This window comes from Sinocyclocheilus rhinocerous, unplaced genomic scaffold (assembly GCF_001515625.1).
Source record: "Sinocyclocheilus rhinocerous isolate Xijiao unplaced genomic scaffold, SAMN03320098_v1.1 scaffold481, whole genome shotgun sequence".
NCBI lineage: Eukaryota > Metazoa > Chordata > Actinopteri > Cypriniformes > Cyprinidae > Sinocyclocheilus > Sinocyclocheilus rhinocerous.
The window spans coordinates 400,447-416,141 of record NW_015657695.1 but is presented as its reverse complement, the minus strand read 5'-3'; the positions used below and the strand labels follow the sequence as shown (position 1 = coordinate 416,141).

The 15,695-nt window shown below is 38.3% G+C and overlaps 1 protein-coding gene across 1 annotated transcript in view; it reads left to right on the top strand.

Moving 5' to 3' along the window:
• The window catches only part of LOC107721484 (pleckstrin homology domain-containing family H member 3-like), a 42,488-nt gene extending 27,383 nt beyond the window's left edge, over window positions 1-15,105 (top strand). Inside the window, exons 4-12 of the mRNA XM_016529506.1 lie at window positions 2,141-2,323; window positions 4,350-4,507; window positions 7,093-7,216; window positions 8,754-9,072; window positions 10,017-10,224; window positions 11,244-11,380; window positions 12,364-12,484; window positions 14,013-14,444; window positions 14,788-15,105. Of these exons, the coding sequence (XP_016384992.1) occupies window positions 2,141-2,323; window positions 4,350-4,507; window positions 7,093-7,216; window positions 8,754-9,072; window positions 10,017-10,224; window positions 11,244-11,380; window positions 12,364-12,484; window positions 14,013-14,444; window positions 14,788-15,075 (1,970 nt within the window). The 3' untranslated portion in view covers window positions 15,076-15,105. The remainder of the gene's footprint in view (window positions 1-2,140; window positions 2,324-4,349; window positions 4,508-7,092; window positions 7,217-8,753; window positions 9,073-10,016; window positions 10,225-11,243; window positions 11,381-12,363; window positions 12,485-14,012; window positions 14,445-14,787) is intronic.
• The last annotated feature ends 590 nt before the right edge of the window (window positions 15,106-15,695 follow it).

Here is a 15,695-nt window from a genome sequence, read left to right as displayed (position 1 = left end):
CACACACACACACACACACACACACACACACACACACTTAGCCATCTAAATGAGGACATACCATATATTTCTACTGTCTTTATATAAATATAATTATAATTAGTATAAACTAACCCAAATAGACTAACATAATAAATGAAGCAATATTGTTTAGAAATATTAATATTCAACTTTATCATTATTGGTAATTATCAAGTGTACAGATAAACATGCAACTGTTCAAAAGTTAGTTATTAAATGTGACCCCAAAATAATAGGACCACAAAACCAGTCATAAGGGTAAATCTTTCGAAATTGAGATCTACACATCATCTGAAAGCTGAATAAATAAGCTTTCCATTGATGTATGGTTTGTTAGGATAGGATACAACTATTTGAAAATCTGGAATGTGACGGTGCAAAAAAAAAAATCAGAATATTGAGAAAATCGCCTTTAAAGTTGTCCAAATGATGTTCTTAGCAATGCATATTACTCCTCAAAAATTAAGTTTTAATATATTTACAGTAGGAAATTTACAAAATATCTTCATGGAACAATGAATTTACTTAATATCCTAATGATTTTTGGCATAAAAGAAAAATCAATAATTTTGACCCATACAGTGTATTTTTGGCTATTGCTACAAATATACCTGTGCTACTTAAGACTGGTTTTGTGCTCCAGGGTCACAAATAGTTTTTTTAATGTTTTTGAAAGAAATCTCATACTCACCAAGGCTGCATTTATTTGATAAAAAATATTCAAAATAATATGAAACAGTAAAAGTATTATGAAATATTATAAAGTAACTATTTATATTTGCAAAGCTGAATTTTCAGCAGGCATTACTCCAGTCTTCAGTGTCACATGATCCTTCAGAAATCAGTCTAATATGCTGATTTGATGCTCAAGAAACATTTCTCATTGTCAATATTTCTGTGAAAAAGCATTTATTTGAAATTGTAAACTTTTGTAACATTCAGAATTACTTTCAGAATTTACATTTACAGTAATATTTAAGTAATACTATCTCAATAAAAACAGAAACTAAACAATATTTATCAGTTGACAACACATCGATTATTTAACACTTAAAAATAATCAGTATTATTTGTATTTGTTGATCAATCTGCGACTCCTATACCTACAATTAAATTTTCCATTAAAAAAACACTATACATGTTTACAAATAATATATTTAGTATAAACTCAAATCTACCCAAAGGAAGTTTTTGTCAGCTTTAGCTCACTTTCGGGAACAGTCCATAGTCCCCAGTACACACACACGCGCATCAGTTATAGCATGTAATATTATTGGTGACACACGAATTGGCTGACACACCAATTGAGACAGTTAGACATCGTTGACCAACACTTAAGCTGCTGACCACAGATTTAAGTGTGTGTGTGTGTGTTATTCAGAGTTGTCCATGATCTCAGAGTGTGCAAATGTGAGTGCTATGCGGTATTTGCTGCATTGGAGTGGTAATAATACTCAATCACATGTAATGAGTAATAATAAGCAGGGCAGAGTAATATTAGTGTAGAGGGGTCCAAATGCTCCGCCAGCCTGTCTCATGCTGGCCTGCAGAGCTGCTAAATAAGACAGTCTTCCCCCAGTCTGTCTGTCTGGCTGACTCACACACACACACACACACACACACACACACACACACATATTCAAAGGGAAAGGTAGCAGGTGCAATGCATCTGCAAGCAGCAGCGGAAAAAAGGTAACATGGTCCAAGTGTCATGAAGGTTTACTAAAAAAAAAGCACTTTTCCCATGAAATGTTTCTTGATTATTGGCTCTGATACACATTTGTGCATAGACAACAAACTTTCTGAAGGTCTGGAGGGAGATTTTATCCCTAGTGTGACTTTAACACAACCCTCTATTAAGTTGGGTGAGTGGAGTTTTGGTATCCTGCTCTCGGCTGGATGTGGACGGGCTGGTTTGTGCTGTTTCGCCTTTTTCAATGATCACTCAGTCTGACTCTGCATGAGCGCTGGGAGCTAGCTCTCAAAGAATGATATTTCAAATGACACATAATTCATTTTTGTCAGGTTTTGAAAAGGAATCTCCGTATTCTTATTTGATTGGTCTGTTACAGTATTTATCATGTATAATATGGGTATTTTTCTCTGTTTTGTTTTTCAGGCTGGCTCCTGCGGGAGGTGCAGGGAGGTTGGCTCCGGCAGAGGAGGTTCTGGTTTGTGTTGACAACAGACTCTCTTGACTACTACAGCGGCCCGGAGAGTGATGCTCGCAGACTGGGCACGCTAGTACTCACATCCCTCTGTTCAGTGCTGTGGCCGGATAAACACACCTACAAACAGACAGGTAACGCGTCTGCAATTAAACTAGGACAGTCTAGTCTTGTTTTTACACTCTCAGAAAAAGTGTGCAAGATTGTACATTTAGGGGTTCAACAGCTTGTCACACTTAAAAGGAAAATATTCTGCCTTATTTAGTACCCTAAAGGTACATGTTATTTTTCTGTATACTAATATGTACATTTTAGGGATAAATAAGGTATCAGTCAAAACAGTTCTTTCTGCACTGAAAGGTGAAAGAGCATAAAACTAAAACCACATCCTCTGTTTTCTCATGACTTGGGTGATGATTTTAAGGTTGTTTTGGTGATTTTTATCATATAATATTCCTTTTTTTTTTTTTTTTTAATTCCACAATCAACCTCTCCTCAAACATTGTTTGACACCACAAAAATATACTGAAAAAAAATTGTGTCAGTATGAACGAACACCCCAAGAAAATACTATTTCAGTTTTTCTACTTAAAACGTAATGTTTAATTGAAAGTGTTACTTGCTGTTTCTTTGTAATTGCTTGTAAAATTTGCTAGCAATTTTTGATTGAAAATGGTTTGTAATGAGTTTTTTTCAGTGATGGAGATCAGTTGAAAGTTAATTGTGTGCTTCATAGACTCATTGTTTACTCCCTAGAGATTTACATTTAGAGAACATATTGATATAATGTTTTCTTCAATGTATTCCTTAATTGTTTTACTTGGTCTTAAAAAGGTCTTTAAAAAGTTTTCATAAAGCCTGCAGAAACCCAGGATGACTTTATTTGTTTGTCACTCTTTGTCCTGGTCAGTAAATGGTGTGAGCCAGAATTCATAGTCCAGTGGAATATAAACACAATATTTCACTCACTATTTTAGGGTTTGCACTCACAGTGACACGCATTTTTTCAGAAAGAGCTGATCTTCTGGACAGATCACAGGCACAAAGTGGCCGTGAGACCTGTTGATCTCTTGTCGGCATTGGCGTGAATTATAACAAAGAGTGAAAAATTTAAGGGGGTCTGAATACTTTCCGTACCCACTGTATATGTATGTATATGTGTGTGTGTGTGTTCACATGGCACATACTCGGCTTGAGTTCTGAATCATACACACACACACACACACACAAACTTTTAACCAGCACTGTCCACAAAACTCAGAACTTTTCCCAGATTAACTTTAGGGACTTTCCTAGATAAAAGTGTGTATGTCTGAAAGTAAAGCTTTGTGTTTGTGTGTGTGTGTGTGTGTGTGTGTGTACAAGGGCAGCAGTTGGTCAGGAGTCATTCATTATCCAGCACAGCGGACACGATAGAAACAGTTTCTTCTTTTAACAAACAAGTTGTCATATAATATCATGGCTAATGCTTTGGCTCGTCCACAGAGTAAAACAGATCTGTTAATGAAAACATTAATGAGGTACAATTTTCGCCTAAGAAATCGGAGATGTTTACAGTGGACACCAACTATTTTGGCCTGTAAATTTTAGAACACCCACTGGTTCTGAAAAACCTGGAAATATCAGGGAATGTAACCATGAAATAGTCATAGAAATGAATTTCCACAGCGAATATACATTGTTCTGCTGTAAAATATTTAATTTGCTAGATATTGCTCTTTGCGAGTGCTTGTGTAGAGCGAATACTTGCCCCCAAACAGTCTAGAGAGATTGGTGGACTTCATGGAGATTGTAAAGAAATGGTGTGTTTTGAACTAAAGCTTCATTCTTTTGACTGCCAAAGTTAACAACGGGATAAATGAGATATTAGTTAGATCCTCATAAAAGATCTAGATCCAGCTCTCTCAGAACATCTGAACACATTTACTGCAGGTCAGACACGTGAAATATGAGGTTGTCAGAATGCTGGAGCTCTAGGACATTTGTCTTTAATCAGAAACAGTATAAGCATATGTTTTATTGCATTTTTTTTCTTTGCTTTTCTTTATGTACTCTCCTAATTGTTAGGAGATGCTATTTTTGTATTGCTCCACTTTGTTGAATGGCACTTTTTAAAGAGTTGCACTAAATATGGGCCTCTTTAATGTGTATGTGTGACAGGTTACTGGAGTCTGACAGTGTATGGCCGCAAACATTGCTACAGACTCTTCACAAAGCACTACAATGAGGCGGTGCACTGGGCGTGTGCTGTACAGAAAGTCATAGACAGCAAAGCGCCGGTTGAGACGCCAACACTGCTCCTCATACGAGACATTGAGGTGAGAGAACAAGCAGCAACGGAGATGAACATGACAGCATGTCAACATATATCAAGAGGGATTGTAAATGTTGCATGTGCACACTTATTTAGAAAGGATGCTTTAAATAGAACATAAGTGACAGTAAAGGCATTTATAAAAGATTTCTATTTCAAATAAATGCTGTTCTTTTGAACTTACTTTTAATCAGAGAATCCTGAAAAAAGTTTCCTTAAAAGTATTAAGCAGCAAAACTGTTTTCAACATCAATAAGAAATGTTTCTTGAGCAGCAAATCAGCATATCAGAATGATTTCTGAAGGATCATGAGACACTGAAGACTGGAGTAATGATGCTGAAAATTCAGCTTTGCCATCACAGGAATAAATAGCATTTTTAAAGGGGTCATATGATGCGATTTCATTTTTTCCTTTCTCTTTCGATTTGGCCAATCACAACGCACTGGATAGCTGGCTAATCAGAGCACACCTCGCTTTTCAGACCGATTAGTTTTGTAAAAATCGACGCGTTTCAAAAAGGCGGGGCATAGAGGAGAAACGATAATGTACATTATGTGGAAAATAATGTGTTTTTTAACTTTAAACCGCATAAACACATTTCATTACACCAAATACACAAAATAATGTTCTTTTTAGCAGCATCATATGACCCCTTTAAATATATTAAAATAGTAAACAGTTATTTTAAATTCAAGCAATATTTCACAATTTTACAGCTTTTACTGTATTTTTGATCACATAAATGCACCCTTGTTGAGCATGTGAACATTTTTCAAAAATATTTAAAAATCTTATTGACCCCAGATTTTGGAAAATAGTGCATAATGTAAGATAATATAATAGTTTTTTTTTGCCTCCACTGTATGTGTGTGCATATATATATGTATATGGCAGCTTAGCTCCTAAAGACATGTTCAGGATGGCACACATATACAGACACGGTGTGTAAACCATCTAAACCCCACCCACTGTCATCTTTCTGCCCCACTATATTATTCTTAGTTTGTTGGCTAGTGATTTTACACTTATAGATGTGCTCCTCGGTATACCATGTCTCTGGAAATAGTTTTGAAGGCAGCGAGTAGCTCTTCAGAATAACCCTGTTGTTATGATGTAATGCCGGTGCTCTTGGATAGATCTGTATTAATAGGATGCTAGTTGCTAGCCCACAGAACTCCCCGGAATCCCATTGAGGTCGCACATAAACAGACAGACAGACAGGCGTGAAAACCGCAGTGGTTGAAATGTTAAGTGCCCAGACCCCTAAATGACCTTGCTGATTGCTATATATCTCTTATAGATAAGATATGCATGGATATTAAATATTTTAACAAGATAAGGGAGGCTGCGCTTTATTCTCAATATAGTCTTTGCTAAAAGACACTATATTTTTGCCGTATTGCTTTTTAAAAATGAAAACCATACAATAAAATAAGCTTTGTTTTGATGAAAATGTTGTAATCTTAAGTTTGTATATGTATGTACTAGGGCTGCACGATAAATCGCATGCGATATTTAACGCGCATCTTGTCAGTAAAGCCATTCTGTAATCAGCGGTAAATCTCCATCACCTGCGTGCTTTCACATTGAGCAGCATTAACTACACAGAGCCGTTGTTCACAGACGAGCTGCGCAAAAAATCGCGCGAATATGAACGTGGTTTTGCGCAGCTTGTCAGTGAACAACGGCTCTGTGTAGTTAATGCTGCTCAATGTGAAAGCACGCACGTGATGGAGATTTACCGCTGATTACAGAACCGGCTTTCTGACAAGATGCATGCTACCCATCAATCAGTACGGTGGCAGACATCCCAGACTACAGCTCATATGGTGTACAGTAGGGCTGCATGATAAATCGCATGCGATATTTAACGCGCATCTTATCAGTAAAGCCGGTTCTGTAATCAGCGGTAAATCTCCATCACGTGAGTGCTTTCACATTGAGCAGCATTAACTACACAGAGCCGTTGTTCACTGACAAGCTGCGCAAAACCACGTTCATATTCGCGCGATTTTTTGCGCAGCTCGTCTGTGAACAACGGCTCTGTGTAGTTAATACTGCTCAATGTGAAAGCACGCACGTGATGGAGATTTACCGCTGATTACAGAACCGGCTTTCTGACAAGATGCACGTTAAATATCGCATATGATTTATTGTGCAGCCCTAGTATGTACTATTTATTTTACCTCTCATAAACTCACACATAAAGCACATAGTGGTTACGGCAGGAGGTCTTGTCACATTTAACTGGTCTTAGGTTGGTTTATCATGTCTGTTATAAGCATACATCCCACAACAAACATAAACTGCCATTATTCAACAACAACCAGGGTTGTCAAGTCCATCTGTAAGCTGAAATCTGTTTCCCTTTCATTCATCCCCCCTCAGCCGTTTTCCCAAACACAGCATTTCCATATAAAACATAATTTCATCATTTCATTACGGACCCAATAACAAACAGCTCATGTGTTTATGGGGATATAATGATACACAGCAGATATATCTGTCTTAAGTTTATTTATATATCAAGGTGTTTAATTGACCTTGCATTGCTTTATGTGTGTTTATGTGCGTTGTTTTTGTACAGGAGAATAAATTCAATCCAGAAATTGTAGAACACATCTATGAACATAATCCCATCCTGAGGTACACGCAGAGCCCCCTTTACGCCCCACTGCTGCCTTTCCCCTATGGCAGCCTCCACCACCCACGTGAGTCAAACACACACACACACACACACACACACACTTATGTTGCATATATCACATATACACACCAATGCTCACATAAAGAACATTTCAATGAACCAATCAGATTAGACACACCCCCTCTTTCTACAACCCTGCCGTTTTGGTGTAACCATGGTCACCAAGCAATATATTTACCTGTCAAGCAGAAGCAAAGCAAACTCGGCATCTGTTTTCAAGTGCTTTGAAGCTCTCAGCTTCCTTGAAAACCTTTACGAAATGAAAAACTTTACCGATGTTTTTTGGTCTCCTGTTTTTTTTAATTCGCCATGAAATCAGAACTAACCATTCTTATTTCTTTTACCTTCTCTCATGAAAATCTGACTTTTTCTGTGTTTAAGTGCTATAATCATGCCCCCGGTGCTACTGCTAACCCAGAAAACGTCAAAAAGAACAACCCAGTAATTTTTTTGGTAAGCCTTTCTCTGCAAGCTTGTGAAAAAACGTGCCACTCAGATTTTTGCTCCCCCTACGATGTAGAAAGGGGATCTTATTATAATATTACCACCCCTTAATCTGCAAGTTTCCACCCATTGTGTTTTTGCAAGCGACAACGGTGTACCAGTTTTAACACCATGGCGAAAGTTCGAGATCTGTCTTCGGCTGCACTGACAAGCACAGAACACTGTTTAGAGTCCCAGCCTCAGAGGAGATTTATTCATTTATTTACTGTATATTACGCTGCTGCCACACAGATCTAATATAAACATGTGACTGTTTTTGTAATTCGGTTTATGTTTTTAATATATACTTGTGTGTATTTGACAGTTCAAGTGCAATAAGACATGAAAGAGAACTCACATGCTGTGTGACAGGTGCTTCGGATGTGTGCGCTCAGAAATCCGTATATCAGAAGTTTAAACTAATATGCTTTAAAACGCAAGATTTCAGCGTAATAGACATGATAATCAAAATCAAACTTGATGTTTTTTGGCAGAATATCTGAGGAACGAGCTGGTGACCTTTCCCCTCCAGCAACTTGCTGACATGAGATTGCAGCAAATAACAAACAACCATCCAATGATCAAATCAATTCCAGATGGACAAAATCAAGTCCCGTTTTCTTTCTTGATCAAGCAGCTATTTCACTGAAATATACATTACAATAGTGAAGAAATGTAATCACAATTTCTGTTCAAGAAGACTGACTTGAATGACATTTGGCTATATAAAGGCGTTCTTGATGCATTTTGCACCAAATTCATGAAAAATGCTTCAAGTTTATCTATCTTGCTCTCAGCATCTGGCTTTCTATATATGAATTGCCACTCTGAATGCACAAAATGATTGACAGGCAAAAAAGCACCTCAAAGGCATTCTGATTGGACAAAGAATCTGACCACCAGCTACTTTTATTTGACCATTTACAGAGACAAAGGTGTGATATTCCAGGACAGTTATTGAATAAAGAAGTTGAAATATCCAAAGTTTGAATCTTTAGTGACTACAAAATATACTGTATATACACCGTTAACACACCTTCTCTTACTTTTCTTCATAGATATGGCAGGTAAAGGCTACACATCCATCCGTGAAGAGGCGGTGAGGCTTTTTAACTGCCTCCAGCAGTTGGAGTTGGCCCGTGAGCCCGTTCCTCTCATACAGGGGATCCTCCAGACCTGCCTCGACCTCCGGCCACTCCGAGATGAACTCTACTGCCAGCTTATCAAACAGACCAGCGTTACCAACTTACGTCTCCAGACGCAGACACAGACACAGCCGAATCCGCAGCTCCGATACTGGCAGCTGCTCACCTGCATGAGCTGCACCTTCCTGCCCAGCTGCAGCATACTCCGATACCTACGCTTTCACCTGAAGAGGTGGGTTACGCACATCACAAATCTACACAGTGCACTGAATGTGTACACTCACAAATCCACCAGCCGGATCTCAACATACACACATAAACGTTACCTAGAACAGTGAATCTCAACCTTTTGGCGTACCGGACCCCAGTCCAATTCAGAACCATCCTCAAGGACCCCCAGAACAAAATTGACTCATCTATGTATCATTTGTATCTTTGTGAGGACCAAATGCAGTCAAGTATAATTCAAATTAGTTGACTTGTCCAGTATTTGGCCATATCATCAGCTATATTGGATTTTTCTTTCATGGGAACATGTCATGTCACAAAAATTCATACTTTATACGGACCCCCTGGCCTTACGTCAAGGACCACTAGGGGTCCACGGACCCCTGGTTGAGAAACACTGACCTAGAAGTCCTTGAGTATAAACACGCACAACTGCCTCCGGTCCTGCGGTCAAGTGTGTAGGAAATATGGGCTGCCTGAGGTTGACTGGATTGGAAAGTGCACTTCCTGTTCGCTCGTTCTTTTCCTCTCCTTGAGGGGTTGGGAAACGGCACGATGCTTTCTGCATCTCATGGCTAATTAACTCTTAAAGTACTGCCAGGCCTGGAGGATAGACAGAAAATAAGAGAATGGCTAAATAAACGAGTGTGCCGTGAGGAAATGGTGCGTTGACCACAGGACTTTGATTACAGAGGCGGCTGGTGTAATGGAGACGGACGAGTCTCTGTTCTCCTGAGGCCCCCAGACGCTTCCCGCATGTGTTTACTTAACTCCAAAAGGGCCTCCGCCATGCATGTGATTACCAAGTGGCTGACACTTCATATCGCAAATAGACAAACTAAACAGAGAGGCCACACAACTTCCCTCTGATTTTTTTGGAGGGAAATTTTGCGGTTTAGATGCGAAATGATGGAAATGGTCCTTAAAATCCCTTTCTTCTGCTATCAGGGTTCAGAGTTTGAGTGTGGACTCGGAGGTGGAGAGCTACGCATCTTTCATAGCCCAGGCTCTGGAGAAGACGCGCGGCCGTGAGTGTGTGCCCTCGTGGGAGGAGATCCAGGGGCTGATGGGAAGGCAGGAGATACTGTGTACTGTGCACTACCCTGGACCGGGCTGCTGCCAGATACCGATCACCTCGCACACCACGGCTAATGAGGTATTGCATCAACCGTTTCCTCTATAGCAGGGGTTGGGAACCTTGAGCCCATGTGCCACCATTGGCACACAAAAGATTAATCATTAGCATGCAAGTAATAATAACCAGACAGATGTATTTATTTTTGTAATGTTAAATTCTGTTTTTGCAATTACCCTTCCACAAAAATGTAAGAATATGTATTTATTTATTAATTTGCTCTGTTACTTTAACATGGATTTTTCTCTGTTGTTATTAAAACTAAAATAATTACTTTTAACCTCCTGAGACCCTGCATCCTCATGTGAGGACATTATATTTTGGTGTATTTCTCTGAGACTATACATACCACAGTTTTAAGTCTGGATGTCCTGTACAGAGCACAATATAATGAAAAAACCTGTTTATGGCCATTTTACACACATTTTGCATAAAGAAAAATGGTATATCAAATCATTCTGTTATAACATAGTTGAGAATTATCTTTATACAAAGTTTGGTAAAAACAAATCCTGAAAACTAAAAATGTATTGGTGATTTTAAAAAATCAATTGTTTTTGCCAATGCATGTTCATTCATGTCTTTTTATTTAAAAAAAAATTGAGTCCCGATGTCCTCCTACCAAGGACATAGCATAACTTATGAATGAAATATCATTTTTAATTATTATTATTATTTTTTTTTTTAAATAATTTTTTTAATGCTCTAAACAATGTAATGACATGAAAAAATACACATTTTTTCCTAAAATGTTTTGCCGGGTCTCAAGAGGTTAAATCAAAGTTGTTTTTGTTAATTGAAATATTAAAAAATATTAGATGAAAAAACTTGGCAACTAAGTTTATGCACTAAAATGACTAAACTAACAGTTAAAACTAGAATAGAAATAAATAAAAGCTAAACAGAAATATAAACTAATACAATTAATAAATTAAAACTGAAAATATAAAAATAAAACCTAATTCAAAATATGAATAAATACTATAATTGTATATAAATAATACTAAAATAACAATCTCGCTCTTATTTTCTCTGTCCAGGTCGTGAGGAAGATGGCGGAACGCCTTGGGCTGCAGGACAGCCGAAACACATTTGCTCTTTTTGAGCATAACTCGTGCTGGGAAAAAGCTATCGGAGGCAGCACCATAATCGCAGATGTCATCACCAGATTTGAAAAGTAAATATTTTTAATAAATATCTTCAGCCTATTGTAATATGTGTAATACAACTAATGTACTGAACCTAAAGTACCACAGCACTATAGTTTGTTGGACATGGTACCATGCAAGTACCATGTTTTTTGAACATTAACCGTGATAGTTCTATGGTGTTTTTTAAGTACTATGTAAAGACCATGTAATCAATCAGTACCATGGTATATGTCAAGTTGCAATAATGATGATAATATGTCAAGTTAACAATAATATTACCATCCACGATAGCACCACAGTACAGTACAGTGTAGATCTGTGTTTTCATCATTGATTTATTAACTTTCCCAGCACTTTAGCACAGTTTAACCAACCCCCCTGATGCGCGCACATACACACACACACACACACACACACACACGCACACACTGTGAGAATGGACAAGCAGCTCTTTATTAGTATTCTGTGTTCCAGTAGGGATCTCAAGGTGAAACTGATGTCATCAGCATTAACTGATGTGGGAAGCAAACTGAAGGAGAGATAAGCCAAGCCAGCCAGAATTCAAGGCATCCGCTTTATTCTGGGAAGTGTGTTTGTGTGTTTTTGCACGTCTCAGTGCCAATTCTTCCCAGAAGTGGGTTCATGGACACACGCCTAGTCTTTCTCTCACACTCATATATGTGTACACACACAAACAAACCCGCGCATACAAAACTGCACAAGCAGCAGTAAAAGCTTAGCAAATCAGGGTGAGTCATATGTTTTGGAATGATGACATCGCTTTGTTGGGGTGATTTTAGTTGTGTGTTTAGGAAGCGTTGGCGGATTTCATTTGTTGCCGCCATGCTCTGCTTGACAAGTCTCCTGAGCTACTTAAAGACTCATAGTTTAAGACAAATACATAGTTTTAGGATGCTTGAGAAGGGGTTAAATAATAAGGGGCCCTCTTCAGATGTGTATCTGATTCATATGCATTTTCCATTAATGAATCTCTATCTCTGTCTTCCAGTTTGTCAGCTAAAGATCCAGACTCTGACTGCCAGTGCCGACTCTGCTTTAAACTGTATTGTCTCCTGGACACCGACAACATCAGTACAGACAGCATTGAGTACCTCTTCCTGTATGAGCAGGTAAAACGACAAGAGACGGGCGGAGATGAGCAGAAATGAAAAAGCTAAATTAGGGGTAGGCTATATGACCAAAATCTTATATCACGATATGAGTCATTTTATTTCACTGTAACGGTATATATCACGATATAGCTATTTTTGCTTTAAATAAGGTTTTTATATCAAATTTTTTTATACTTTTGATATAAATCATAATTCAATATCACAAGAAACCATTACTAGCCTAAATAAAAATAAAAAAAAGCTCACTGAAGAAAAGTAAACGGTCAACGATCAAATAAGAATAAGAAACTAATTACAAACAATAGGACAAAAAAACTACAGTATAAATAAGAAATGATACATTCATTTTATAAAGTAATCAAATGTATAAAAACAGTGCAAATTAAATATATATTTCTTCTTATTAAAGTTACAAAAGTGATTTAGTCAAGAGCAGTGAGAGATTTTCTCTTTTGTTGTTTGATTAACATGAATGACAGACTTATTAGACTGCTGTCACTTTAAGAGCTGCCCGGATCCAGTATATGTACTGTTACACATGTCTTCTTTCTCAGCAGTTTGCTTTCACTTAAGACCTTAATTAGTGTGTTTACAAAGATAATTACAAATACCAGTATTTTGACACCTAAAAGTGTGTGTATTTTACCATTCATGGCCTATAAAGCGGCAAAAATAACTTCAATATTCCCGCGCTCTATGAGCACGTCTTCACATGTGCGCGCCTCTCTGACTTGCGCTCAGAAACGTCTCTCAGACAGCGCAATGTTTAAAAACACGTGCAAACGATACGTTTTCGTGACTGCGTAGCACAGCAACATCACGTGAGCGTGTAACCGCGATAGAGACAATAATAAAAAATCTCTACCGGTTGACAAATTTCTACCGGTTAATCGTGTCCACCGTTATATCGCCCACCCCTAAGCTGAATGTTGATGATTGAAATTCATGAGTTTTACAATATTCACACTGTTAATGAACTGAATTAAATTAACGTTAAACTGAACTGAGCTGAGTAACAACATGTCTTCAGTAGAGCTGCTCACACAGAACTTTACACAGTTATTGAACTCAAATGAATCAACACTGAACTGACTGGAGCTGAATAATGACACTGTTGTCTGGCTACAGCTGTTTTATGGCAGAATTTGGATTTGCCTCATTTCGGAAGTTTGCATAAATGGTTTTGTTACTTTCCTGTTCAATACTGTGAAAAACTAAAGGTGACTTGACTGTTGAGTAAAAATATACAGCGAAAAAGAAGACTAAAATAGAAGTGGCCTATAGTGGAATGTGTTTTATAAAAGGCTAATAATAATAATAATGGATATCTTCCTCTGAACATTTAAAACAGGGATTTTCCAATTCTTCCTCTCTGTTTGTTTCCAACTAGTTTCACACTTGTGTGGACTGATGTGTGCATAACGTCTTTATCAGTCGAGTGAAAGGCAAACATACAAACACAGCACACTAGTGAACTCGGTAAACTTTCCCTCGCTTGACTTCCTCCCCCCTCTCTCTGTCTCAGTGTCATGAGATGGTGGTGCGGGGGCAGCTGCCAGCCTGTGAGGACGACCTTCTTTCCCTGGCAGCGTTGAGACTGCAGTGTCTACTGGGAGATTTCAGCGCGCTCTCACCGTACCCACCCTTGGAGCAGCTCTTTCCAGCTGAAGTGGTGGAGGCCAGGGCCCTACTGACCCCTGTCGATCCCCCTGGCTGTCCTTCATTCCCCGGGGGTCTGCTGGCTGGGACGCTGTGGGGACACAAGCGGCGTCAGGAACAGGACCAAAGACTGCGGGCCAGACTAAGGGAAGAGGGAGCCGTGGTGATGTCGGCCATTTTGGAGCGCTGGAAAGCCCTGGCGGGATACAGTCGCAGAGACAGCATGGCCGCCTATCTCACCATCGCCCGGCAGTGGTCGGGGTTTGGCTGCACGCTCTATGAAGTGGACTTTTACATCGTGAGTGGTTTTCACTTTATAATTGTTTTCAACATTGATAATAACAAGAAATTTTCTTGAGCGGCAAATCAGCATATTAGAATGATTTCTGAAGGATCATGTGACACTGAAGACTGGGGTAATGATGCTGAAAATTCAACTTTGCCTCAGAGGAATATGTTAGAAAACAGTTATTTTAAATTGTAATAATAATTCACTATGCTGTTTTTACTGTATTTTGTTTTACCAAATAGATGCAGTCTTGATAAGCCTAAGAAGCTTCTTTCAAAAACATTGAAAAATCTTAAAGGTTTGTACCACCAGACAATCAGAGCTGTGCCTATCATCCTCCTGTTTCTCATAGAGCTCGACAGGAAGCTTCTCTCAGAAGTTGTGGCTGGGCGTGGCGGCTTCCTGTGTGTCTCTGTATCGTCAGGGTGAGGCTGAAGCGTTGGAGTCTCTGCCGATTGGTCAGATCTGTTCCTATGGCGTCTCTGATAGCAACACATTCAGGATCACTGCAGGAGACAGAGATCTGCTCTTTGAGACCTCCAAGGTAAGCGTGCAACATAGCCGTTATATCAGCAATATCCCTAACTGGTGTCATAACGACAGCAATAAAGTGACTAAAACTAAAATACAAAGAAGCTAAATAGAAATATATATTTTTAAAAGTAATTAAAATGTATACAAATATTTTTAAAAAGTAATAAAAAAAATGTAAACAAAAAAAATAAAAACAAGAGCTAATTTAAAATATTAGTACATTTCATAATAGTATATAGATAATACTAAAATACTGGCAGCCACAAAACCACTCACAATATCTTTGCGTCAAGGAAACAGCACTCACATTTCTTCAACAAATCTAAAACATTTAACGAATAGAACTATTGTCAGAGCATTTTATATGCACAGATGGCAGGTCTACCTATAGTTTTACTCTAGCAATAATGGTGAGATGCAACTTGGCCTTCATGTTAGCATCATGCATGCATACTGTGAGGCCAAAATACTCCAGATATAATAGGGGAAGCATATACCCCTAGCCAAGGCAGAGTTTTAGACCAAAGTTCAAAATACATCATATGTACAGTGCACAGCATAAATGAGTACACCCCCTCTGAAACTTAACAAATTCAGCAATTACTCTTTGCTTAGAAGAGATGTTATGGTTTTATGTCTGGTTTCATGTTATGGAAGACATGGTATGGTAGAGATATAATATTCCAGCAAGTCTGCTTGATCAGTTACCAAAGAAGAATGTTAAAA